General features: G+C 40.6%; 1 protein-coding gene across 1 annotated transcript in view; it reads right to left on the reverse strand.

The window, feature by feature from the left end:
- Nucleotides 1–1,191: 1,191 nt before the first annotated feature.
- Nucleotides 1,192–27,075, reverse strand: part of fto (FTO, alpha-ketoglutarate dependent dioxygenase) — a 123,332-nt gene continuing 97,448 nt past the window's right edge. Inside the window, exons 9-10 of the mRNA XM_011493353.3 lie at nucleotides 3,025–3,165; nucleotides 1,192–2,634 (exon numbers count right to left, since the gene is read on the reverse strand). Of these exons, the coding sequence (XP_011491655.1) occupies nucleotides 2,628–2,634; nucleotides 3,025–3,165 (148 nt within the window). The 3' untranslated portion in view covers nucleotides 1,192–2,627. The remainder of the gene's footprint in view (nucleotides 2,635–3,024; nucleotides 3,166–27,075) is intronic.

Consider the following 27,075-nt stretch of genomic DNA (forward strand, 5'->3'; position numbering starts at 1 on the left):
GCTGACACTGCCAGGGACGCTTTGGTCACACACACACACACACACCCACATATACATTACATGCATAAAGTCATTAGTGCAAACTCACTCTCAGATGTTGTGTTTTTGAAAATGTGCAATTAAACCACAAGCAAACAAAACTAAATCCTATTAGGGTAAAATTATAACCTATTGTCTTTTGATTAGCTGCCAAAATCAAAGTCTAGTTTACACATACTATTGGATTTAGTTCTATTACATTCATCCACACTTCAGTGAAGCTCATCCATCCAGCCACACACTGAAACATTTGACTTGGATATGACCCCAAACCGATACCTTTCCCCACCACACACCTGGTTATTTTATCTCTCCCTGCACCCATTGTTGGCCTAATTGAAGGTGGCTTGGCTGACTGGCTGGCGGCTGACCCCGGTCACAACAATGCATACCTGTGGCTCTCACCAGCGCCGTGTAATTGTCTCTTCAAGTGGGGCCCTTTTTTTTTTCCAGTCGACCCCTAAGGGGAGAACGTTCCACACTCAGGCATCACTCAGTCACTCAGCCACTACAGGAAGTAGTTAACACAGGTGACCTCTAGGATGACAGTCAGTAAAGTGTGTGGAGGTGAGGAGGATTTGGTGAATATCAGCGGGTGCTTCTTTGCTTCTTTACAGGGAGACATCGCTCAGTCAATCCATCCATCCATCAATCGGTTAGCAGCAGAGAATAACTCCAACTCAGCTCCGTCTTTGAAGTTTGGAGGGGAAAAAACAGGAAAAAACAGTATGTGGGGGGAGGGGGGGAATGAATACCTGATGAAAATGCATTCTTGATGAGAATAAGTATTTTATGTAAAAGATCTGGATACAGTCAGGAGATGAAACTGATTATGCAAATTAAAATTACCCCTATGGCACACTCACAGCTACTTCTTTTGATTTTTCTCCCCTTTCTAATGAGAAGAGTCTATACAAGCAATATTCCCCCCCCCAAAAAAAAATAGCCTGCATTCTAGCAAATGAGCTCACGATTTAAGGATTTTTTTAACATTTACAAAGTTTAGACATGTTTTTTGTTTTGGTATGTCAATGATTAAATCTGTCTAAAACAAGAGAAATGTGATAAAATAATGAGTTCCGACACAGATGTGTAAAAACATTTTATTGTGTGCTACTGTTAGAAATGAATAAATAAGAAGGACACAGGCCATTGGATAAAACACAATGTTTTTTTTATTTACTGCCATTCCTATTGCTTCAAACAGACAAGCTGAGGCACAGGGAGCACAGAGTGATTCAAACAAGTCAACACTACTGCCGATCTACAAACAAATCTTTGACAAATACAAACAACAAAGGCGCAAAGAAAAAGAGACGCAAGAAAAAACAGCATTTGGCAACTATTAACATCTTGGAAAAAACTTAAGAAGTAAAAAAAGGAGTGCATTCTGCATTTTTAATAGTAAACAGCGTCTCAACTTCATCATGAACTAGATTGAGAGAGAAAAATCAAACGAGAGGCTGCTACACTGCTTTGACGTCGGCCTCCTTTTCCGCCCTCTTTAGCTGTTTTTGAAAGTGGATTTTGTCAGAAGCGCCGGATCTTTCTCTCGCTCCCTCGGATGGCCCGCAGCATTACAGGGGAATGTGGTGCTCTACACGCTTTAAGAGTAATTAAAAGCGATTGAACAGCTGTAATTATGAGAAACGGCGGTTGTGTTCCGGGTCATTCTATCAGTGCCGCCTTTCATCAGAGCAGAAGCAGAGGGAGCTCTGCGTCGAGACTCCGTTTCTCCGTGTGCACAAATTCGAGAACAAACAACTGGCAGGCAGCCCGCAGGCTCACACGCACTATCACATTCATCCACACTTCTTGTGGGAGAGCGAGCCACCGACTGATCAACGTATATTCACACGGATATTTGCACAGAAACACATGTTCTCACATCTCTATGGCACAAGCACACCACTGCACCCTAAACAACACCTTCTTCGTGTTTTCCGACCAGTGACATTCATAACTTTCTTATCATTTTCATTCTTTGGTCTCTTCAGGCTTCTTCCATTTTTGAGCACAATGAAAGGGGGGGTGGGAGGTTCCACTATACACAAGTGAAGTATGCAATACTATGAGAGCAAAGGGAGTTTCCTTACCATTCTACCATATCATAACACTGTGCGACAAGTAGAGAGAATATCTGTATGAGCTGAACTACTGAGAACGAGTCAATCAATAGATAAAAGCGTGTCCGGGTTACATGAGATTAAGTGTACACAGAAATAATAAATAGTTACGCAATGTACGCTAACACTGAAATGCAGGTTCCTTCTATGTTTTCCTTAGAGGTCTCTGACTAAGAGCTTGGTGCGAAGCTTTGCACTTGCTAGCGTGGTAATGAAGCACTATGGTGAACCTAGGGTGGGGCTCTGCTGTCCTGGCTGCCAACTTTGTGGGGGGGGGGGCAGGGGTCAACTGGGGGAGTGGATGTGGGTTGGGTTGGGGTGTGTGGTACTGATGCGGCAATCGTAATGTAATCCACCTCGTTTGAATCTGCTGCCCCCCCTCAGCTGTTGTGGGGGGCCATTCAGGAAAGCTGGTGGGTTTATTTTTCTCGTCCTGTTCTTCGTGTCTTCTGCCCATTTTTTTTACATTCTGTTAAGGCAGAGAAAAGAGCAGCATGACACTGTAATTCTCTGTAATCCAGCCTATGAACACATCCACATATGAACCTGTGACACAGTACTTCTTTACCATAAAGCAAAAGTAATAGATACATATTCATGCACTCAGTATAGAAAAGTTGTGGAGGTAAACTTTTTTTTTTCTTTTTCCAAAAACAGAACAGGTTTATATATTCTTTTGGTTCATTTTATTTTTAACAATGATTTTTTTTTTTAAATGGGAATTTCTTCTAAATCTGATCATACACACACACACACACACACACACACACACACACACACACATATATATATATATATATATATTCAGTTCATGCTATGTATGAAGATATTTTTGTGGACTTCAGCATTTTGGGCTCACCTCCAGAGCAGAGACTCCACTTTGTTGATGATGTCAGCCAGATCAAAGGGCAGAGGCATGCTGGGGTCATCCACTCCCCAGAAGGGCCGGTCCACTGGGGCCTCCTCGGGGGGTAACGTCTGGGCCAAACTGGAGTGGCACCTGGGGCGACAGGACACAGGAAACAGACAAGCCTATTAACTCCTCCCTCCCATCAAAGCCGGCAGGCCGACACATCAGCAGAATAGCAGATTTTTCAACAAACTCTTCACGACATAAATAAAACTGTTTCAAGAAAAAAAAAATGTTTGGGATATTTTTCAAAAGGGATCAAGTTTATTGTTTAGTATAGATAGAATAGATACACATCTTTACAACGAAACTCATATTAACACACTAGAAAATGGCAGGTGTTTAGTATGGCTGCACGATATGAGGAAAACTGATCTTAGTGACCAACAGTACGATGACAATATAACTTGCCATACATGAATAAATAGCAAAAGAAAAAACAACTTCAATGTCATTTCCATTTAACGGCAACAGTTTTCGTTTAATAAGTCAAATAACTTAATTTATACTCCAAACGAAACACGTCAACATCTAACAAAAAATTACTCCGTTCAATTGGTCAACATCGTGAAGGGGACCGTCCGATTGGTCAAGTGTGTGAAGGGTTCTATTTGATTTGTGAACTACTTCAGGCTGCCATGAGATTGTTTTGGCTGGTAAACATTTAAGGAAACCATTTATCTTTACCATTTACCATCTTTTGCAAAGTGTGTATCGGACAGCCTGATATCGTGACGATGATAAACTTGTGAATTATTGTGCAGGAAAAACACAATCAGAATTATGTATTTGAGCAGAAATGACCCCTTTGGTTGTGTGCTATTATCTTTTTGACGAATAATGATGCAGCTAAAACCTGTGGGACAGGACTCCAGACATTTATCTTTTTGGTTGATTTGTGTATACAAAATAGCCTGATAGACATCTAGAATTGTTGATATGACTGCCTAGACTATGTCTGCTTACTATGGTAACAGCAAATGTGCTTTTATTCCAGGAAAGCTGACAGGACAAACAATGCTCCAGAGGAGGAAAGGGTGTGTAGGAAAAGTGTTTCTAAAGCCATAAATGGCTTGGAATGGCGTTAAAGTGATGAGAGGGCATGATATCATATATCATATCATGTATCATGCATCATAAATGTCTCACTCACTTCACACAGATAGTGAAGCACGGCAGGATGCTTTCAGGAGAACATCACTATCTGTAGTTGCTGTTACAGCGGAGCAGTGATTAATAATCTGGGGTCAGCTGTAATTTCTACAGTACTTGGAACCCCTGCAGACCTTGGCCACATCTTTTGTCAGACTTGTGTAAATATTTACTGCTGTGACTCTGTGTTGCTCTCTGCTGTCATTGAAAATCTGCCCTCCCTCTGCCTCCTGACAGATGGAAGTGACCTCTGACCTTGAGGTGCATGAGGGAGACGTAGAGAATGGCATTTGTGTGTTTGAGCGTGTGTTTGTGAACGGGAAGTTCCAGAGCCTCATGGTCGGACATTTTCCCACTTCAGTCATTATGCCAGGGTCTGTCATGTCTCTTTACCCCCATCCACACCCACCAAGGAGACTGAAACAAGTCATATACAAACACACAAGCACAGAGACAACCACCTTCACCATGTGGCCATCAACTGGAGGCGGGGATGGAGAAGACACAGAAAAGCGAAGAGAAGCAGAAGGGGGCCGGTTATGGATGGGATGAGGGGATGTTACTAAGTTGTCAGGGGACAGCTGGGGGCTGCCACAATTTGTGGTTATATATTTTCTCGAGAGCCACTTAATGTTCAACTGGCTCTGGGCCTAAGTGCAGCATTTTGGTGTGGTTAGCCCTTTAAAGAGCTGCTGCATTATGGTGGTGAGGAGCAGCATTAACATCCACTGTCCAATATATCTTCAGCGCTCTGAATCAGGGCCTGATAATAGCATCTGTTAACATGCACTAAGTACCATTATGTAGCACATCACTTCATAAATAATACGATTAGGTGACCTTGGGGCTTTGCGACGAGCTGTGTGTTTAAATGTTCTCATCATTTATTTAGGGTACGAATTAAAGGAAGCACCATTTCAGAAAGGGAGCTGGAGGAGGAGTAGGACAAGGCTGCCATATATATTTACATAGTGTGCAAGCGAATGGACCAAGAAAACACACACATGGACACACACTGTGTGGTTCTGCTGACATCAGCGTAAGGATCCCACAGACAGAGCAGGGAGACCCAAGCTTTTGATTTGGTCTGATTAAGTATTCATGCCACTTAACTATAAGAGAAAACACATTTTTTCTGCCACTCTGGCTCATGTTGAAAGGCATCACACCACACCAAGCTGCCTTCAACAGAGATGTTGCATTTATCTGACAAGGGATCTCGCAACAATAGATGAAAATAGAGGCCTACTGGTTAATCTCAGATATAGGAGATATCAATACTGGAAGACTATCAAAGATAATACAGTGGAGGTAATTTAGCACACATTTGGACAAAGTCTAGAATTGTTCGCAACGCCATCCCCCTGACTGCTAAAATGGAACAAAACAAAAAGTCAATACCGAGCGAGGCGCGTTAAGCTCTCCGGGGCTCGTGCTAGATTTTCGGTGTAAGCCACAGCGGCGTAAAGACAAGGCTCACCAGACGACTTTCCCATGGCAGAACAGTGCACCTTAAAGTTAAGGTCAAAGACAAAGAGGTGTGCATGTGTACGTGTAGAGAGGGGTTTTAAAGTGGTAGAGTATGTGTTTGTGAGTCCAGCCTGTTCCAATGGATTAACCCCAGACAGATATGGGCCTAACTATCCCATCTGGCGCTCGGTCAAGAGAGATTGGCAATACAATCACTCATTTCAATTTGCCCTGAAACCTTATAGCCTGGCAAGCCCCTGCTCAAATGGTATGCTAATGCGAAAGGTATCTAGGATTCTATCGCCTTTATTCCACAGAGGCCTTACTCTCCATGCAGCGCAGTGCACTTGAACTGCGGCTGGGGCAAGAGCACCATGGTCCTCCCTGCAGTAAGGACCCAAACCCCCTTTGCGCTCAAACTAACCACTTTAGCTAAAGTGAGTGTTAATTATGGACAGGCAAAGCAGTCAATAAAAGGTTAATGTAAAAGTCAAAGGATAAATTCCTTTAAGCATTGCATCATTCCACCATCTCTGCGACCAACACACTGCTCACAGGTCTCCTAATCAATACGTTTTACTGTAATGCGCTCCCCATCGATTTTCTCCCACCCGACTCTCTGGTCAGAGTTTCATCACTTGGTTAAAAAAAAAAAAAAGCAGAGGGAGAGGGAGAGAAAAGCGAGTAAATAAAATGATTAACCTCGGTTTCACTTTGTTGTTTTACTCTTAGACTCTTTCTGAAGGGCTTGTTGGAGGAGTGCAGGGTGGTCCAATATCATCACAGCCATCACTACCATCCCAATCATCAGCATCATCAACCCACTCAATCTCTGCTCGGTGTGTAATTGTGTAGCAGTACACTCAAGCAGGGCCATACATTAAAAGGCCCTGTGCTCTTAACAGGATGGAAATCCGCCTAATAGACAACATCAGTGCTTCCGACTTATGCAATTACACTGATAAATGCACAATTGTGTCAGGGCAAGTGAAAAAGAACCCAGAGAATGTAGATAAGAGACAACACTTATTACATTATTGCTACAGAAGGTCATTTGTAACCACAAAGGAGGAGACTAGGTGGATAGCTTGACTTAGGACATCATCTAAGAACAAACATGTTGAATATCTGTTGGAAGTTAAAAATAATTTTTACTTTGTACTTAGTTTTACTCTAAAAACTATGGTAAATCTGAAGCGCAAATCACTCAACGCAAAAAACATACTAAAGATCACAATAACAAAAAAAGCCCATTAAATGATACAAAAAATAAAATTGTATAATAGAAAATCAAAGCAAATTTCTGTAAACCGAAAAATAATCCAAAAAAAGCAAAACACACTTTCAAAAAATGACACCAGAAAAAAGGCAAAGTTTCAGAAAATAAAATTAATTTAGAGAAATCAAAACGAAATTCGAAAAATGAAACAAAATAAGAAAGTGGTAAAGGTAGGTGTTATGGAACATCCCTGATTGGATGACGACTTTCTTCACCTTTTAAGTGGAAGTTATTTGGTATGACAATATCTTTCCACATACAATATTTCTTTAAGCTTCTTACAGTCACTATTAAAGATCGCTCATTCTTCTGTTTTCCCTCTTCTTTAAAACTTATTGTCATCGTCTAACCAGTGATTTCCCATAATAGTTACTTTTTCCATTTTTTTATGTTGTTTAATTTTTTAAAATTTCAATGATGCGGCTAATGTATGCTTTTTCTTTTCTTTTTTTAATGCATTTTTTCTAACGGTTGCTAGGGGCGCTCCAGCAGAAAATGTAAGAGTGAGACGGGGGAATACAGTATATGTGTCGAGGAAGACGCAAGTGTAATGTAAATTCCTGCTTTGTGATGAATAGCACGAACAGACCCTCATCATGGAAAATGCAAGAAGAAATGCATATGACGCAGCAGTGTGAAAAAGTCCACCATCACCAACGGGTTTGGAAAAGCCGGTCTGCTGCGTGACGGAGAGGACAGTACAAGCTTAGGAGTGAATTTACCTCAGGATGAGGACAGCGACAAGGAAGGGGAGACAGAGAGAGTGTGGCGAAGAATATCTGACGCTTTTCCAATTTGACACTGAGGAGGAAGAGTTCCATGGTTTCAGTGCACAGAAGGCGCGTGTCGCGCAGAGGCGCGCCTATAAGTTATTGCTGCTCTCGGTGACTTTTAATGGTATGTTTTTTTTAATCAGCCCTGTTAGTGCTGTTACTACCGTATTGCTTCTGTGTTACTGCTGCGTCACATGCACTGTTTGGAATAGAGCTGTGACGGGGTGGGATTTTTGATCATGCAGTGATGAAGCAGCAGGAGTTATGGTGTCGCCCCCCCCCTCAACACAAAATCCCCCGGCGGCTGCTTCGCAAACGAATATCGGTACAAGTAATAATTACAACGCAGTATTCTTTCTTAACAAATAACAGTAACAACTAACTATCTAACTAATGAACCAACTGTATAGGTGTTGTAGAATGAGTATGTGTGTCAGCTAGCTGTGTGTGTAAGAGGAAGGGGCCGGAGCAGAGCAAGAGTGAGTGAGAACGCTTGCTTTTGCGCTGCACGCGCTCTCCCCTCCCTCCGCTGTACCCGCTCCCTCCTCTTTCTTACACACGCAGCGCAAGGTTTCAGCACATCCTCATTCTACAACACATGTTTCAATGTGGGCACATGCAGCTTATAGACAGGTGCAGTTCTTGTATGTACAAAATGTTTCATCCTTTAAAAATGTAATGGTTGCGGCCTATAATCACGTGCGCTCTATAGTCTGGAAATTACGGTATTTGTTTTGCTTTTTTGATTGTTGCTATGATCTGTAATATGTTTTTGCCTTGTCGATTTGAATTGCTCTTCAGGGCCACAGTAAAAAACAAATAGAAAGACAAAAAAATACAGGATCAAACATTACTTTCCATAGTTTTTTATGCTGCTCTCTATCAACACAAAATAGCAAATCAAAGGGAAAGACATGCAAAAAAAAAATAGCATGTATCAGTGTACACAGGATATATCATCAATCAATCAGCCCTGCCAATTTTGAATTTGTATTAGATGCTTCTACTGATCTAAGGGGTAGAAAGTACCTAAGAATACTAACTTCCTCATGCTCTGGCTGCATCTCATCTGACTGTCTAGAAAATGCAGGTGTGAACTTTTATGGTTTTGGCAGCCTTAGTGGCTGATAGACGAGAATGCAATCAAACAAGTCATGAAAAAACAGGCATGTGTCTCATAAATCAGCCTACCCCTGAAGGTAAGGCATGCAATCACGTCCTAAGGAAAAAGAAGAATGACAGAAGTATATTATCCCTGTACTTTCTGTGTGTACGCAATCTTCTGTAAGAAATGAGTGATTTAGTACATCTGTCTTTTGCTGTCTTGCAGTTATGCTGCATAATGGAGAGACAGACAGATTGCATTCATCTGTGCAAGTATCCTTTTGCACTGGGCAAGATAATAGGATGACACTTTTGATGCAGCCAACCAATGAGGTGTCATTGTTTGACCATGACCTTCCATCAAAAATGAATCCAGACAGTTTTTTTTTCATGTGTTTTTTTTTTTTGTCTCAGGTCTCATAACTTTTGTAAATAAAGTTACTGCCACATCTAAAGTTAAACTTTAGGTGCCGTAAAATGTGAACCACCCCTCCAAAAAGAAATCGTGGGTAGGTCGCCGTCTTAACTGTTTCCAAAGGATCAATCAAATGCTATTGTGTCTGGAGACGGCTGCTGACTCTACACTTTGTGAGTGTGTGAGGTGGGCAATTGTGGAGACTGAGGGAGGGGGGGGGGGGTTTATCATCAAATGCTTCACATATGTTCCTTTCTTTCTGATTCCCTCTAAGGAGCCCTGGCTAATAAAACTAACATCTGATGCACTCGTTTCCCCTTTAATTAATGGTTGTGAAAACCATGCAATAATGCATTAGCAAGAGGGGGGCTTCGGAGACAAGGTGGTCGCTACTTTGAGTTTTTTCACTCCCACCTCTACACCCACGTGCCGCTATGACTCCTTTGCAGCTGGGAACAATGACTCTGCAGAGAGCGTGGGGAGCTTTGGGTAAGGCAGTCTCTTCATCAGACTCCGTGAGGTCTCCAACTTACCAGATGCTGTCTGAACTGCTCTGCAGACCACATGAAACAAGCAAGCTTCATTAATGGCATCTTTAGCTCATTGGAGGCACACGACTATGGGGTTATCCCGGACATATGCACCGTACGTAGTGTTAAAAAAAAGTCTGCCAAAAAAAGATTTGTTCTACCTACAGTGTTTGATGTGGCCTGGCTGTTTGCCCTGTCTGGAGCAAAGTGAACCAGATGTAACAGAAAGAAAACACACACACACAGCCAGGTATTCTCTAAACAGCCCTCATAATTGGAGGCCATAAAACACTATTGCAGTCTGGAAGTGCAAAAGAGGCAAGAGGCTGAACCAAAGCTACTGCTCGCAGGAAAACCAGGTGGACATCCATTAGGTGCTTAACAGGGTAACAAATTACCAAACACCTTGGCCTGCTCTTTCTCTTCCCAAGGCTATGCAATGGAATGTGGCCTAACGTCAACACAGGCGCAAAATTTACGAGCAGACACCTATTGTTTGAATGCAATCACAATCTAATAAAAGAGAAGAAAACAAAACAAAAAAGAGGTAGAGAGGGGACATCTAGATAGGGTCTTCCCAGCCATTTATTCTTCCGACAAGGGGTGGAGAGACAGATTACCCCTTGAAGGCTTTCGGTTTGTGTGTGTTTCTGTTCCTGTGTCACAGAAAGAGCATGTGTGGGTGTGGAAACGATGAGACAGTATATGTGTGAATGCTCCAGGCTGCCTGGAGAGGAATAAGATGGGCTATGGGTTTTGGCCCTTATTGCCACTTGTGGCTGTTTAAAGTGTCATTCACACAAAAAAAAATAGTAATAATAAATAAAACATCAAACCTAAAGATTGGGAGTGTCCAGCAAAAATTTTTTTGCGAGTCTTGCAATATTTACCCCTATAAACATGTCAAATCTAGATCTCCTTCTAGTTTTAAGCAGCATTTTAAACAAGATTCACATGGAAAAAAATACCACAGTCCAACATTTGTTTGTCTGCAAGCAAGACTTATTAGCATCTGTTCAGAAGGGTTTTGAGTTTTTTGCTGATTACACTATAATTTATAAAGCCTTGGAGAAAATTAAAGCAATAGTTGGACTAAATGGTAAGGGTAAAGAAGGTTATATGTCTGCAAATGATTTCTCTTTCACATCTTGGAACTGGCAGGCTATAAATCTGGTGGTAAGGAATTAGGAAGATAGTTACTGCGGCACTGGGAGCACGATATTCTTGGTTTTGCATGGCATGCTGTTGCAGTGAAAACTTGTAAGAATGATCCTGTACAAAGATCATTTTTAACCCTTTAGCCTTTTATGCCTCACAAGCTCCTTCCCCACAGGCCAAGTCTGGGGGCCTGGTGGATATCATTTTAACAGTGCAATACAGCTGGTGATGGATGAGGCTTGCCTCAACAGCAACACAGCAAAATCATTGGGCAACACCTGACCGCAGTCACGTGATGAGGTCAATCAAACTAAAGCGCAGTTCCCACCTGTCTCCTAGTGTCAATAGCTGAGCTACATAATTATAGTCTATTGTAACTTAAATGGCTTAGTTACAAGTCAGACTTGTAGCTCCAATGGAGTCAATGTCACATTGTAAACACTTTCAGTAATCCAAACCAATGTGATTGACTATTTAAGCTATCAAATTACAGATATTGGGTTTCAGGGATGTGTATGTGTTAAATTACTTCAACAGTAAAAAAAATAAAATAAAATAAAACATTTGCTTCTGTCTTTGAACCGTTTCCAAGAACATAATGTACAGAGAAATCTTTAAGTACAGTAAACAACTTGAATAAATACACTTTAGGTGTAACTGCACATGAAAAGTCCCCGTCAGTGTTGACACTCCTAAAGATACGATCACACAACAGCCTCTGTAAACCAATGAAAGTAAACATAGCCCAATAAAAAAGTCATAAATATTTCACCTTATAAAATTGGGCATAGGCGGGGACTGAATTATAATCAGCAAACTGTTCTTGCTGCAACAGAAAACTAAAACTGAAGAATTAGTACACATATTACTGAGAATAGTCGTCAAAGAGTCTCTGTATAATATATATTAAATATCATTCTTTTAGGCCTGATATTTACATTACTGTCTAAGTTTATTTGGGGATCTCTTCTAATGAACTGAGTCAGTCAGGCTGGGCCCAAAGGATCTGCACCAAACAGGATGCAAAGAGAGAAAACAGTCAGACAGAGAAACTGTGGAATGAATGAAAGTGAAAGTACCTGCTTGTAGAAGAATTGGCAAATGGAATTTAGGTGTGGGTGCAGATGACTCATTGCAAAAAAGGTTTCAGGTGTTTGTAGTGAACAATAACTTAACAGTACTTTCTTTGTGTTGACATGGCAATTATGAAACTAAATAATCCTAATGTCTGTATGCATAACACAGGTGTCTTCAGTACTTCCTCACCCTTTGTTATGCAGTTATCAATAAAAATAAATAAATATTGGATCTACATTGAAGCCTATACAGGCTTAGACTATTTTCCACAAAAACAACAAAGACGAATGTTTTAAGAAGTGATCAGCATAATAAAACAGTGGGAGTGAAGTGGTAACAAGGACAAGTCTTTAAACCATTTATTAGTTTTCTCCCTACAATATTCTTCCAACCCACAAGCACACTTTTATGCCTTATCTATCTCAGTAAGGAGGCCTCTCACTAAATTCTTTGCCATTGCAGTTGATCCAGGGTTAGCAGTGGGGAGTGAGAAAGGGATAACCTCTTCCTGAGCCTCACATAAAACCCAGATGGCCATGTGGAAGTTCTGATCCAAAAACTAGCTTACAACTCAATCACTGTGGTTACATCTCCAAGTCCACAGTTTAACCCCCTCTGATGTCAGCCAAGGTCACAGATGCACACTTGAGAGGCAAAATGAGCCAGGAGTGAAGTGCTGCCACAGCCGAAGGAATTAGATCCGGGCTGAGTGGCCCTCATCTGGCTAAGCCTGGTAAGTAGCAAGACTAACAGGCTGAGGCACGGTGGTTTGAGTTCACAGACACACATGCATCCAGGCTTCTAAACTTGCATGCACATTGACACACATGAATACTGAGGTAAACACGCACTTGCACACATAGCCCGACGGACATGCACACACGGAAGGATTCCGAGGGCTACAGATGGTGTGCCCTGTGTCTGGTAACTTGGGCTCTGATTGAGCTAGTTTTAGATCCAGTTTAGAAGCTGGCACCATGAATGCACAGGACTCTGGGGGTGAAGGAGAAAGACAAAAAGTGGCAGCAAGAGTGCAAGAAGCTGTTAAGAGAAGGTGAGGTCTGACTCCTTTTATACCCACATGGGAGACTCAACATTTTTAGTAGAACATCAACATGTCACTGTCCATTTGTCCCCTTTGGCCTTTTGCCCACGTGCTGCAACTCTATCTCTACCTAATGCCTACCGGTAAAGCACACACACCCACACACATACACACACAGAAAGCCAGCGGCTACTTCAGCCATAATTCCGCCCGACTTCCGTTGTCTGACTGGCAGGAGACAGGGAGGGTGAGGACAACAAGCTGTGAATACGGGAAGAGACAGAAAATCATTGAGAACCTTGCCTTTATGAATCTTTGATGACAGAGTGTGGGGGTTGAAGGGGCTTTGCCTCTGGTTAAATCAGAGCACAGCATGTGTGTTGTGTGTATGACTGCCAAGAGAGGTTGAGATAAACAGGACCTGGACTGGGCCCAGACAAACCCAGCAGTTGGGAACATTTGTCCCAGCAATTAGTTCCTGTCTTTTTAGTTCATGTTGCAGGTAAAGCAAGTTAAGTGTCTTAGAGTCAAATACAATGTATAGAGGTTGACATGTAACACACATATTTATATGACAGCGGATGCAATCATCCTTTTTTCAGATGCTGTGTGCATAATTTCATTTTCATAACAGATTTATCTGTTGACCATTTGTTATACAGGAAATGTTGTACTTAATTTGATAGTAATCAACAATATCTTCAATTATTCACCTTTGTCACATTCGTTGACGTTCACTACTGCTATTAATTGCTTGTCTTTACAAGCAATCAAGTTTCTTTCATTTTCTCTTGAAAGCAGTGTGTTTTTTATGATCTTAATTACTGAACCACAATCATATCATATAACCATACTCTGCTCTAACTGAACTTGAGATATATAGCAATATTTATAGTAGATCTGAACATTTTGAGTATTTAACAACCATTTAACCATCCATTAATCTTCTTAGTCCTCTACACGAGGGTTGCTGAAGCCTGTCCCAACTACTTTCGAAAGTACAGGTCACCAGTCCAACGCAGAAATGCTCAAATTTAGCAAAGATCTATAAAAAATGTAATAGAAATTAAACAGAATCAACTGTATATAAATAAAAGCTGTCTATATCTGTCATCCCTTATGTTATATTGCCTAGGTCTTGTACCAGTCTGTAGATAATTCAAAAAGGAAATATACATAACAATGCAATAGACAGTTCTATATGGTACAACTCACATTATTTAAAGTTATGTTCATTGTTGAATTCACTTTTCCTTGGAAGAGCCACATACAAAGACGAAGGGGAAGAAACGAAAGAGTGTTCATTAACTTTTCTTCAACACATTTTATCAGTGTGATAATAGGCCGGTTAAGCAAATATTTCTGATGTGTTTAAAGTGTAGGTATTTATAAAACGGATGTCTCATTCTTCTGGCATTACTTTAAACATATTTTCCAACCACACATTTGCCTTTTCATTTTGCAGTTCAGCTATGCTTTCAAGAAAGAATACAAAAAGAAACTACTCAAAGAATGCAACAAGTCTTTTGATATATTGACATAAACTAATTTATGGAAAGGTGAGTTCAGCGGAAAAATAAAGAAAAATTTATAATCGCTGAAGGCAGATTCAACAAATAAAAGTTGGTAAAAGTCGTTACATTGGTTTTTTAGCCAGAAGTGTTAAGCTACTTTTAACCCTTGATTTTTAAGACACACAAAGGGTATTTTTTGTGATTACCGGTACTACTGCTTATGAAAGTATCCATTTCTTAATTTGAGGAAGAAGCAGTTTAACTCGTAGTAACAAGTCAGGCTTACTGCCAAAAAAGTGACAAAGGACGAGGAACAAGACTTAAAACAAACATTGTGACAAGCTGATATTATCTTGTCTGACACTGCTGTTTTCTGATTTTTAGCTATAAATCATGCTGGAACTTCTTACAAAGGACATACCGTCTTGCAGCTATAAGAGTGGGAAAATGCATTTCATCCAAAGCCTTTTGGCATACCTTTACTTTGATGTTTATGGTTCTACTTTTGCACCTGTTCCCACCCGTGGGACACCTGTGATGACTAAGAGAAAGGTGTTTTAATTAAAAATACAAGACATGTTACAACATCATTCTCTCACATCCTTAAAACTGGTTTTAATTATTGTCAAGCAGCTGCCAATTTCCTTTTCTTAACATGGGTTAGGGTTTGTCATGAAACAAGCGGAGCTGCATAGCCACGTTATTACAGCTGCCACCTGTCACAGCTCAAAACTCAGAGTTCTCCAGCAAGCCTGGCTCATGTTAACGTGTCACCAGTGAAGTCTTTTGAAGGCTTGATTCATCCATCTGGCAGCAAGAAAACTAAGGCACTCCTGAATGACTTCCGATCACACAAAACTTTGGCAACGAGGTGAACCTTCTTAAGCTGATCAAGAGTTGCCTTGGCTTCCATCTACATCTGTCAGGTTCAAACTTTACACGCCACTGCACACATTGAACACATGCAGCAAAATACAGACACATTTACAGCTGCTGTCTAGACTAATCCACTTCATGCATGAATTTCCACAAAATTTCAAATTTTTAAGATAAAGATGAACTGATTGAGAACCTGCATGTCTGCTACTCACAGTTCCTGGATTTATGTGTTCTGAGAACTTCCTGCTTTATACTTCAGTCTTAGAAGGATAAGAAAATACTACATGAGAAGACAATATGGAATTGTGTCATATCTTGGTTGGGCCATTTTAAAAATGGGAGTTAATGTCACACAGTGCCCCCTGATGGTTCCCACAAGCTCTATCCAAGTAGGAAAAGATATGAGGTAGATGAGTGGTAAAGTAAGAAGTGAATCTAAGGAAATGTCATTTGAGATTACTCTGAAGCAGTTTCCTGTCTTTGTTTTTGAGGAAAAAAATGTGAAAAGCGCAGTACTTAGCAGAGCGGCTAACTTGAGGTTTTATCTGCAGGATAAATCAATAGCAGTGTCTGAAAGCAGAGCAGAGTGTGCTGGGAGGGAGCTAGAGGGGCTATCCCTGGCCTCCTGCCCCCCAGGCCCCTCCTGGGGAGCTACCTGCCTGTTTCTTCACCCTCTATCTCTTCTGCTTCACTGCACCTATCCTGCTGCTACATGCTCACACAAAAAGACACATATGCTACAAGACCACTTCTTCTCTGAAACAGCCATCCAGTGACATCTTGTTGAAACATCTACACAATTGAGTGCAACAAAGAATCCACAATGCTGAAGTTGTTAGAATGCAAGTAGTGACTTAAGTGCATAAGGTCCGGAAGAACACAACAAGACATATTCAGCGTATGCCTTTACACTGATTTGTGTGAGATGCACCTGTACAATCTTTTTGTCCCCTGATAGTTTGCAGCACATCAACCAGATGTGGTCAGGGTACAAATGACTTCCCAATGCAGTGGGCTTTTACACAAAAGGGCATAAAAGGCAACATAGAGGAGTGAAAGAAAATAATAATAACCTAAACTATAGTAAGAGGCCCTGACAACAGCCAAGCATAGAGAGAAGGAAAGCACGACTCTACTCAGGAACACAAAGAAAAAATATAACCTCCCACATAAAAAAAAAAACCTTCCTTCTCTTCCCTCTTCTATTTGCTGTTACTTACTTTCAATCACAGTTAACATCACAGAACAAGAGGTGGATGGATGGGAGGGGGTGAACAAGCCTTGTGCACAATGTGCTTGTTTGGCAGCTGCTTGGTCTGACATTTAAGGCCATGGGGACCTTGTTGAAAGAGCAGATGCTCACTGATGTACAGGCACTGGAACATGGCATCTACACAAGTGGCTAAAGCTGGAAAAAGGGGGGAAATAAACCTCAGAAAACACATGGCAGTAGAAACAAAAATATTAAAGGTTACTGGCCCGTGTACAGATGGGTTTGAATGAAGATGTATCAGGGAAAATAGAAAAGTTGACTTAGCATAAAAACTCATTCTAAAAGCATAAAGAAACTGTTGAAGCTAAACAAATGACAATTACATAAAGAAAATTATTTTTTACATGTTTATTATTCATTAAACATTGCCACACAAACATAAAATAAAATCATCTCAGCAACTGCAAAAATGAAAAGTGAAACTCTCTTGAAGATGTGAAAAAGAAACAAAGTAATGAGAGCGTGCTGGTAGGATGAAATGGAATGAAAGCAAATGGGAACAAAAGAGAAAAACTCAAAATACAAGTGAGAAGTACAGAGCAGGCAGCATTATGGTGCATCTCCGGCACAGAGAAATTAGTTTCCGCAAAGGTCTGCAGGCACTAATATGGAAATGGTAGGCTGGCAGCTTCTTTGGCTGACTGTAAACAGGATCTTGGTAAGGCATATAGCCTCTGGTGAGGCCCATGGAGGCTGGCAGCATCACAATGCTGAGCTGAGCTGTGATACTCCCACAGTCCCTCCTTCTGTCTATCTGGTTCCTTTGCTCCAAACTTCACTTGTGAGTAATTCATGAAGCGGGTTGAGGGCGCTTGCGGAAGCAGTACGCACACATCCTGACATGAAATACATGACATGTTCCACATGTCTTCCCACAAAACTACAAAGAACTCTTTTGTCTTTACAAAAAAAAAAAAAAAAAAATAGAAAACAAGAAAGTAACATTAAGAAGTATTTGGAGTGCTTGCATCACTTTTGAAATAAGTTTGAACCAGATAGCTGAGCGCAACCAGGTTATGAGGGTAAAGTTAAATGTATCCAACTTTTCGCACTAATGGTTTCAGTCACTAACGCTTTCAGTCACTAACGCTTCAACGCAAAATTTAAGGGATGTTTCATTACCTGTCGAAACTCTCTCCATGTTCTACTTGGGTTAAAATGGGATGCACAGTCAAGTGAGTGGAAGAAATATAGTCCTGAAGACTTGCCAGAAGTTAAAAGACCATGAAAAATATTAATAGATAATTGGATGGGGACACTTGTACATAACATTTCATTTAGTATGGCATTTATCTCTGCACAAATGACATCAGCATGTTTAACAATAATTAAAATCCCCTACAAGTAATACTAACTTTAGTTCTAGCATAATTCATTTCCACACATCTGCAAATGTTGTTTTGTTTTGTTTTTTGACAACAATGACAACTCCTTTTTCCTTGTTCATAAAACTGTGGCACTCAAGAATGCATTCCCTTTGTCATCGTGCAAAACAAAGTGTAGCACAAGATCTTACACAAAAGCAAACAACTTTGTCTTGTGTCTGAAATGTGTGTCACTGTGATTGTGCAATGCTGCCCATTGACAACGCTGCTTGGGATGAATATGCCTCTCCTAATTAATAAAAGGAGACAGGCTGAGAGAGAGTCAAAGAGAAACTCTTCTGCAATTCTCCTTCAAACATGCACTTCCTACGGGACCCCATTGTTTTGACTGAGGCATCATGGGTAGCCTTATTTACAGATTTTAATTGCTCTGGTGATCTGTGGGCAAAACACCCGCTGTAATCACCCCACAATAGAATTGTTACTCTTTCTGACAATTGTAATAAAATGTTCTACAGTGAACGGGGGAAAACAAGGAGGAGGGAAACAGAGACGGGATGGCAAAGCATGTAAAGAACATCCAAAAACCTAGAGAAATAAAAAATTAGGAGTAAATATTTTGGATGCAAACTTTCTCAGTGAGAGGAACTAATCCCAGCAGGTGGGAAGTGGGGATGAGGATGGGACTGTTGTCCAAGGAAATGATTGCTCTCCCACCTCAAAGTGACAACCATGAGAAGCTCACCGTTCCTGGTTCTCCAAAGCGGAACCGCAGAGGAGACATCAACTGCAAACATCAGACAGCACACACACACCTACAAACAGATTGAAAACCAGGAGAAAGTTCACCTACTGGAGGAGATTAGTGTCACCAGGCAAAGCTATGAGCACAGACTGTCAGCCACAGTCACTGTTGATTTGGGAGGAGCTTGCACAACTGGTACCTCTTTATCTCCAGAAAGCTTTCAAAAAAGCTATTTTTGGGGTTAGAAGTGGAACATTCCCATATTTAGACAGTGGATAACCATGTGTGGAGTAGAAATGAATTCATTTCATGAGCCAATAAAGTATTTGACTCGTGCAACAAAATGCAGAAATGCCTAAAGTGATATGTTTTTCATTATGAACTTGCATCAAAATAGAAAACGATGTGAAATGTTTGACAGAATAGTGTAAAATCAGTACGATTTTACATGACAATAAGCAAAAATGTACTCAGAAAATTAAAAATAAACCTTTATGTTCATAACAACTGGTGGAAAAAGTAATCTGTCTTTCATATCTACATTTTTTTAAACTTTCTGCATAGAAAAAATACCAAGAGTAAAAACTGTGCTCCATGAAAAAAAAAAATCAGGTGAATAAAACTTTGTTCTTGTTATTATAGCTGCTGATAAAGGTAAAACAAACACCCTGTACATCAAAGGTCCATGAAAAATTAAAGCACCAATCAGCTGGCAATTATTCTCTTTAATCTCCTGGAGGGAGCCAATAGCACTAAGCCTCCGGTCGCAATGGCCTGGAAGGGATTTGTGCTTTCAGCGCACACTTCTCAGTACTAACACTTACTTTGCATTTTGCTCAACTCAGAATAAAATGAAATTCACACAAACTTTCTACACAGTTAGTTTTACATCTTTGTGTGAGTGAAATTCAACATTGGGTACATTAAAACCAGATCAGTATGTAATAAATTAATAAATGTATGTATTCAAATATGTCAAATGGTCAGTTGAAATTCCACAAGAGGTGATCAATGAGTTTATTCACATTTGAGTACGTGTCATGTCTAAAGATGATCATTTATATTCTGTGATTATCAGAGCACAGAAATTCTTCACCTCTTGTAAAGAGGATGCAAAATAGCAGCAAATAAATACATTTTTTAGAGAAACTGCAATAAGAGAGGGGAAAATGGAACCAAAAGATGCAGGAACGATATGAGCAAAGCTAAACCCAATGTTTTCTATCTTCAAGCAGCCACCAACATGATTAGAGACCAGTTTGGCTCCTGTCACTTGTTTTAGCATCATCTTGGCAAACCCTAACTCTTTATTCTGGCCAGTCGATGCATTTGTGGAGCTGCTCAATGCCAATAATTCCCCCCTGATCTTAATTAGAGAAACACATCAGATACAAACAACATCTCAAATCAATCGACAGCTACAGGGTGGAGGGACTGGGGTCGTTAAGAGGTACGACTTTTTGTCTCTTCTTCCTCAAAAACAAGTATGGAAATCCGCATCTGCAAATGTAAACAGCTCCAGACAAGGTTCTCTCTGGATTGAAAATAAGTCAGCAACTTGCATGACATAATTACCAAACAAAGTTCCTTGATGTGGGGATGAAATATAAATGGCGAGAGATTCTATCCAGTCCCTGTCTGGCTGCTCCACCCTTTCCGTTACTCTTCATCTCCATTTTCCACTCCATCTCTTTCGTACTCTGCGATAGCAGATGGATAGTGGCGTAAAAGCAGAAACAGGCTGACAGGCTCCTTAGCCGCATGGCTGAGTGTATAACTAGCAACATTAGTGAACACCTAAACCCAAGGAGCCATCAAAGACAACTATATTCAGTGCAGCATCCAAAAAAGTGCACATCAACACACAAGCACACATTTCTGTTCCAAATGACTGTACACACAACTGTTCAACTTACAGGCACATACATGCACTGACACTCCTCAGGTACATAAACACGTATGTTCACACACACACGCACACACACACACGCAAACACACACACACAAATGCCACTAAGCAAGTCAATATTGCTGATTTTCCTTGTCAGCTCCTAGGCAGGCACTGGTTTAAAGAGACATCAATCTGTGATGTCAGCACTTACCTAATGAACCCTCTCAGATCGATGGAGGCACTGGTCTGCAACACAGTCTGTCTTTACTGGCTGCCTTGTTTTTTTGTTTTTATGTTGACTCTTCACTGGGTCATGCTGCAATGTCCAGATGTGTTTCCTAATGTGTTCCCTCAGCTGCAAGGCTGAAATAGCGCTAATATATAGGGGAGTTTCTAGTCTAACTTCTAGACTTGTTTAAAAAAAAAAAAATTATTACTAATGTCTGTAAATGTGTTTACACATGGGTGTAGTTTTAGAGTTTTAACATAGACTGTATATAAGAACTGGACAGAGTGGCCCCTGGCGTTCTAAATAGGAAGTACCCTGGTCCCAAAAAGCTGAAAACCCATAGACTTCTGTTGAGAAATGAACAGTTATAACTAAGTCATTATATTTGTCAGAAGAAAAAAGAACATTCTTGCTCTGCTACCTCTTATTTTTAGGTAGCACAAGCTATTCAATTTATAAACTGACCAATCAGACCAATCAAAAAAAAGGTGGCCACATTTTAAGTGTTTGACCGACAGATTCCCTTGAGCCTGTTTTCAGTGGCCTTCTAACATGTTCACTACTGCACTAAGACTAACCAATCACAGCTTAGAGGATGTCTGGCTCCAACAAGGTGACGGACACATTGTGGAAAAATGGGCGACTGAATTGACTTCATTTGGTTGGAACCGAAAGTTAGGCATTTTCTATGGATGACGTCACACTCACTCACTCCAGTTCTCCATATACAGTCAATGAGTTTTAATTAGTGAATCATTTTTTTTTGTCATACACAGAATCAACATAAGGTCAACACTGCAATTAAATTCTCATGGCATTGTTGAGAAGAACTGTCAGGCTTGCTAAAAATAGAGAGGTCAAATTGGTATTTTCAAATGATCTGTACTTGTCTTATTTTTGAAAATCAGTGTGGTAACATTGAGTCTAAATGTTGTAAATGTATTTGCTTTAAACCCTTCACCCGAAAATGACCAAACCAAATGTCTTCCAAAATAGTCTGGGTTGTTCAGTCCAATCTTTTGCCTATCTTACAAAAGGCCAGGATCCAGTTATACCATAAAGGACCAAGATGGTGATGACCAAATGGTGCTAAAATAACCTGGCTTCAAATTGCTTTTATGAAAATTGATAATGCCGTTTGATGTCCATTGTTTTTACAATCAATCATTTAGAACAGCACTGAGTCATTTCAACATCTTTGGACCTGTTCTGTGTGTTTTTTTCTTTTCTTCTAAAATACATCAGTTTACAGGCAGACTGGCAACAGCAAGGCAATGGAGGTGGCAGCAGTGTGAGATGCTTTACAATTAGATTAGTTCCATTTCCTTTGATCGCTCTCACCCCGTCCCATCATGCATGTGACACTTCAAATGCAGGAGTCTTCCTGTGCCACTTAATTGACCAGAATAAACATATTATATTGCGATAAGTGTCGCAATTGTAACAAATTGTACGCCGTGACTGACACAAATCATGGCATTAGCTTTGCCTCCCTTATCGGTGGCCTCCTCGTGCCTTTTCAATAAACAATCTAGTAGACGGAAAAAGAGAGGAGGGATGAGCGAGGGAGAGAGGAAAGAAGAGAAGGAGGGATTGATGGCGAGTGAGGCGAATGGGAGTGCTGTGGCCATGATCTAACGTTTACCCACTTAACCATTCAAAAAGTCATCTTCTTCCATCAGCGCCTCACTTGGCGCTGCATGAGAAACATTATCTTTTCACAGGAGCTATCATTCACAGATGGCTTCCTTCTTTTCTGCAGCCTGCCACCACACATTTACAACACTGGATATTGTGTGTGTGTGTACTTTCTGGTCCTTTTTGTACTGTATATACGTCTATGTAAATGGGTCTGTGACTGGTAAGCAAATCTGAAGGGAGGAAGGAAAAAGGGGGAGAGTGTGAGACTGGATGCATCATTTTTGTGGGTATTTATGTGTGTAATTATGAATGCAGAGGTTTGAATTAAAGCACAGAAGAAAGAGACGCAGTTATTGGAGGCATGGGAGAAAGATGTTAGCGAGGCTGACGTGTTAATCAGTGAATCAGCGTCCGTCCGCTAATGTCTGCCAGTGTAAATAAGGCCCTCATCTCCTGCCGTCACATACGCTGGCTTTCCACACCATTAGGCCCGAGCTGGCGGGCTGAGGCGGCCCACTGCTCGCAGGAGACTCATTTACGTGTCTATAGGCATCTGTGGCTGGTGATAGGGAGCCCACGTGAAATTAATGGGACCATGGGTTCTGCCAGCCAGGCAGCCAGGCAGCTCTCCTCCACTCACACACAATAACACACTTTTAACACACTAATCACAAGTGTGTACGCTTGAATGCACACCCACATGTGCACGCATAAACACACACACAGGTTTACACACATGGATTGGTTTTTATGCATGCTGGGTAAACTAACCTTTGCAGTAAAGATTTTGCAGCTTTATTAGTTTAGGAAATGGCTGTAATTAAGGATAATTCATAATGGTTGCTTCTCCCCTCTCTGCGGTATTAAAAGGGGACTGGCCTAATTTAGTCTGCCTGCATATGCGCATTAAAGCAGTAAAATGTGTGGAGTGAGGGATTACAAAGTAGCAGAATGTGAAAAGGAGGCCTCCTCATTGCACCAATGTACAGTGTGGTCAACAGGCCATTAGAGGGCTATTGCCAAAAAGTCTTAGAAAATCTTTTATGAAAATTCTTTTTTTTGCCAGTTTTTAGTTTAAATAAATATGGTGCACTGTTACAAAAAGTGATAAAGATTTATCTAAACTTATCAAAAAGTTCTTATAAGTGCCCGGTTTTGCACATTAAACTATATCCATATATATAATACTATATTACCTTTAGCACACTTAAGAATGAATAAAAAAATACATATGAGTTATTTTTACAAGCTCATTTCATACCCGGAAGTAAGATGACTCGATCTCTGAGGCCCCACCTTTCGCTCCTTGTGGGTGCCGCCCATTTCATGACGTTAACCTTAGAGCAGGCCTTCGTAGCGTGTCTGCGTTTTGCCCACGAAAACTAAAAACATCGGAACTTTTGCAAAGATGGATATGCATATTGTGAAAATAAAATAAGTGTTTTGCCAATCACTGCTAGCTTCCCAGAGAAAGTGGGTGTGTGTTTTAGGCTGGGGGCGGTACTGTTACACTTGTTTTTCCTGGATGGGGGGGGGGGGGGGGGGGGGGGTGCTCAGAGAGCAGGGTTTTGGAGGAATGTATAGGTGCATAGATCATAATACCATTGTTTTTTTGTGGGGAATTAACATTTATAATACACTTAAAAGCTCGAAAAGTCGATTTTGCAGGATGTTGGCCCTTTAATAGTAATAATGGTAATAAAATAGGAACGTCTTGATTTTCTATATATCTTAGTGATGATGAAAACGGCAAAATGTCCCACTTCTATTCTTAAAACTTCATTAGAGCTCAGAGAGCAGCAGCTACAACAATTTTATTCAGTATGTGAGTTACATGGTTGGTAAAGCATTTTGTTAAACACTTCTAACACACACACACACACACAACTCAGAGTAAGCAAAGAAGTCCTGCTGCAATCTCAAAATATACAAGGTAAAGTCTATGATACTGACAACAAGACAGCAACCAGTTCTGTTATTTTATAAGTCAAAAATCAGACTCTTGAGAGGTCATCATACCTGATTTAACATCCCACCTGTTTCCCCTTTTGACTTTTATTGAGGGCAGGATATGAGCAGCACTGACGCACTGACCATCGGCCCTTTAAGATAAAAAAGAAGACTTGCCGCTTAACTCTTCATGCAATCGATGATGCTGTAGCAACCTGTCCAAAATGTGATTTCCACACTATCCGCCATTTCTTTCACACATTATTGATTACCCTTGCTTGTAACATTTTCTGTTAATTCTGTTCACCCCCACAAAATCCATATGTGTGCATTTCAAAGCAGGCATCTGAGTTGAGCAGTGGCTGCCTCAGCTCTGCAAGCAAGACAATCACTGTCAATCTACCTAATGACCAAGTGTCTGCTGATGCATGCAAGAGAAGTGGGGAGAGTCCCTGGGTGCAACATGAAGCAGAATGAAGAGCATCCCCTCTTTCTCAAAGTGTTGAAAGCATGTGTAAACCCCCCCATTGGTGCCCTCCCAATGCTTCGCACTCTAACTTTAGCTCAATCAAAGAGAATTGGGCCCTCAAATAGAAGAAGTACAGAGGTTGGGGTGAGTCACATACTGTAAGAATGCAAAAAGAAAGTACTGTTCTAAAATATTCTCTCAGAGTGCAGCTCCATGGCTTTAAAAAAAAAAAGGGGGGGGGGGGGGTTAACAGTGAATGGCACAAGAAAAAGTTCAGGTTGGCAAAAAGGGAAAAAGAAAGGTGCAAGACGCAGGGGCCTGATGTTTGCAGTGTAAATCCCTGCTGTTCTCCTTTCAAGTGCCACTGCACCCTGTCAGCTACATCTGCCTGAGGATGTGAGAGATTGAATCAGACCTTTTGGTTCGTTGGCTGCTTCAGCAGCAAAATAAATGACATGGCAAGTGCTGGTGAAAAGGTTGAGAGGGCGACCCAAAGATGCGACCCCAATGATGAGATGAGAGGGAGACCAGATATGCCAGCCACACTATTAGGAACAGAACTGAGCAGTGGAGAGAGAAAACATGAGGAAGGGATAGTGGGAGCATGGTGTCACTTTATCAAATTCTTCCCTGGCACATGGTAACAGAGGTCAGGGGAAGAAAAGCATGGGGGCAGAGTGTAAAGCTGAGTGAAACACAGTGCTGCTCTAATACCTTTCATAAAGAGAAAAGCTTCCTCATCCACCAGCCGTGATTAAATATAACCTGAGTGGTGAAAAGAAAAAGAAAAAAACACCTCCACCTCTAGGCCTAAGTTTGTGCGAGTATGAGTGTTCACGTGTACACTGGTGGGGTGAGGAGGGTAAAAGCAATTTGCAGAGATCTTGTCGCGTGATTGGAGTGTATGTATTTGTGCCATCAACAGGGCAGGTGGAGGGAGGGGTGGATGTCTGATGTGCACGTCCCGGCCCACCCCTGTCTGACACCAGCCGGCCAATGCTGAATGTGTTAGACCTCTGGGCTCTAATATTATTAATGCTGTCATCAGCAGCTGGAGCTGAAGTAGCGCAATCTAACTGTAGTTGAAGAACGGCCATTATGATCTCCCCGTGAGATAGAATACAATGGGTTCTTGCAGTAATTACAGATTAGCAAAGGGCTATTTTTTTTTTTTTTTTAGTTTTTCTGTATAGAAATCAAAGCATTCTATTGACAACTACTGTTCAACAACTATTTGAGAATTTTAGATTTCTCCATTGACTAACATGTTACTTAAAAAGGATGATTCATTCGCAAGTAAAACGTTTTTTTCCAATAACTGTTAAAGAGTTAAATGCAGTTTTTATTACTCTGTTTTTAAAGTACCTTCTGATTTTTACATGTTTTATATTTTACTTTTTATTTTGAGGCCCTTCACTAATGCTGCTTTTTAAAATTCTCTCCCATGATTTTTTTGCAAAGCCTGCAAGGTTTTTCCACCATTTTATATCAGTAGTTACCAAAATGTTATAGTTTTGCAGTTTATCAGTCCATTTAACAAGGCTATGTTTGGTTTTTACCATGCAAATGCAATCATAACAATTTTGCCTTTGCCAGACAGTATTGGGCAACAAACAGGATTCCAACAATTCAGATTTGTTTAGGATTGCTTTTGCTATAGCAGAACCTTAAAGACCCAATCTAATGAAATTTGTGTTTTTTATGCTTTTAACATGTCCTTGTGGTATTTTTTTCATGATGGAGGACATATAAATTATGTATATATATATATATATATATATATATATATATATATATATATATATATATATATATATATATATATATATATATATATATATATATATATATATAGGCAATTAAGCTTAAAATTGCATTTCTAAGTATTTCTTTATTGAAATAGCAGTAAATCAAGAACAGACATAAAAACACTGTTGGAAAAAAAAAACTTGTGGCAGTGATGTAGAACCTACAACACAAAGCCACAAGCTCCCCATTTTTGCTCCATTCTGATGCATCCAGTTGCAGACAAACAGATTCATGTACATCTTTGTTTACCTTGTCTGAACTGGCATCTGACT

This window comes from Oryzias latipes, chromosome 3, assembly GCF_002234675.1.
Source record: "Oryzias latipes chromosome 3, ASM223467v1".
In the NCBI taxonomy this organism is placed as follows: Eukaryota; Metazoa; Chordata; class Actinopteri; order Beloniformes; family Adrianichthyidae; genus Oryzias; species Oryzias latipes.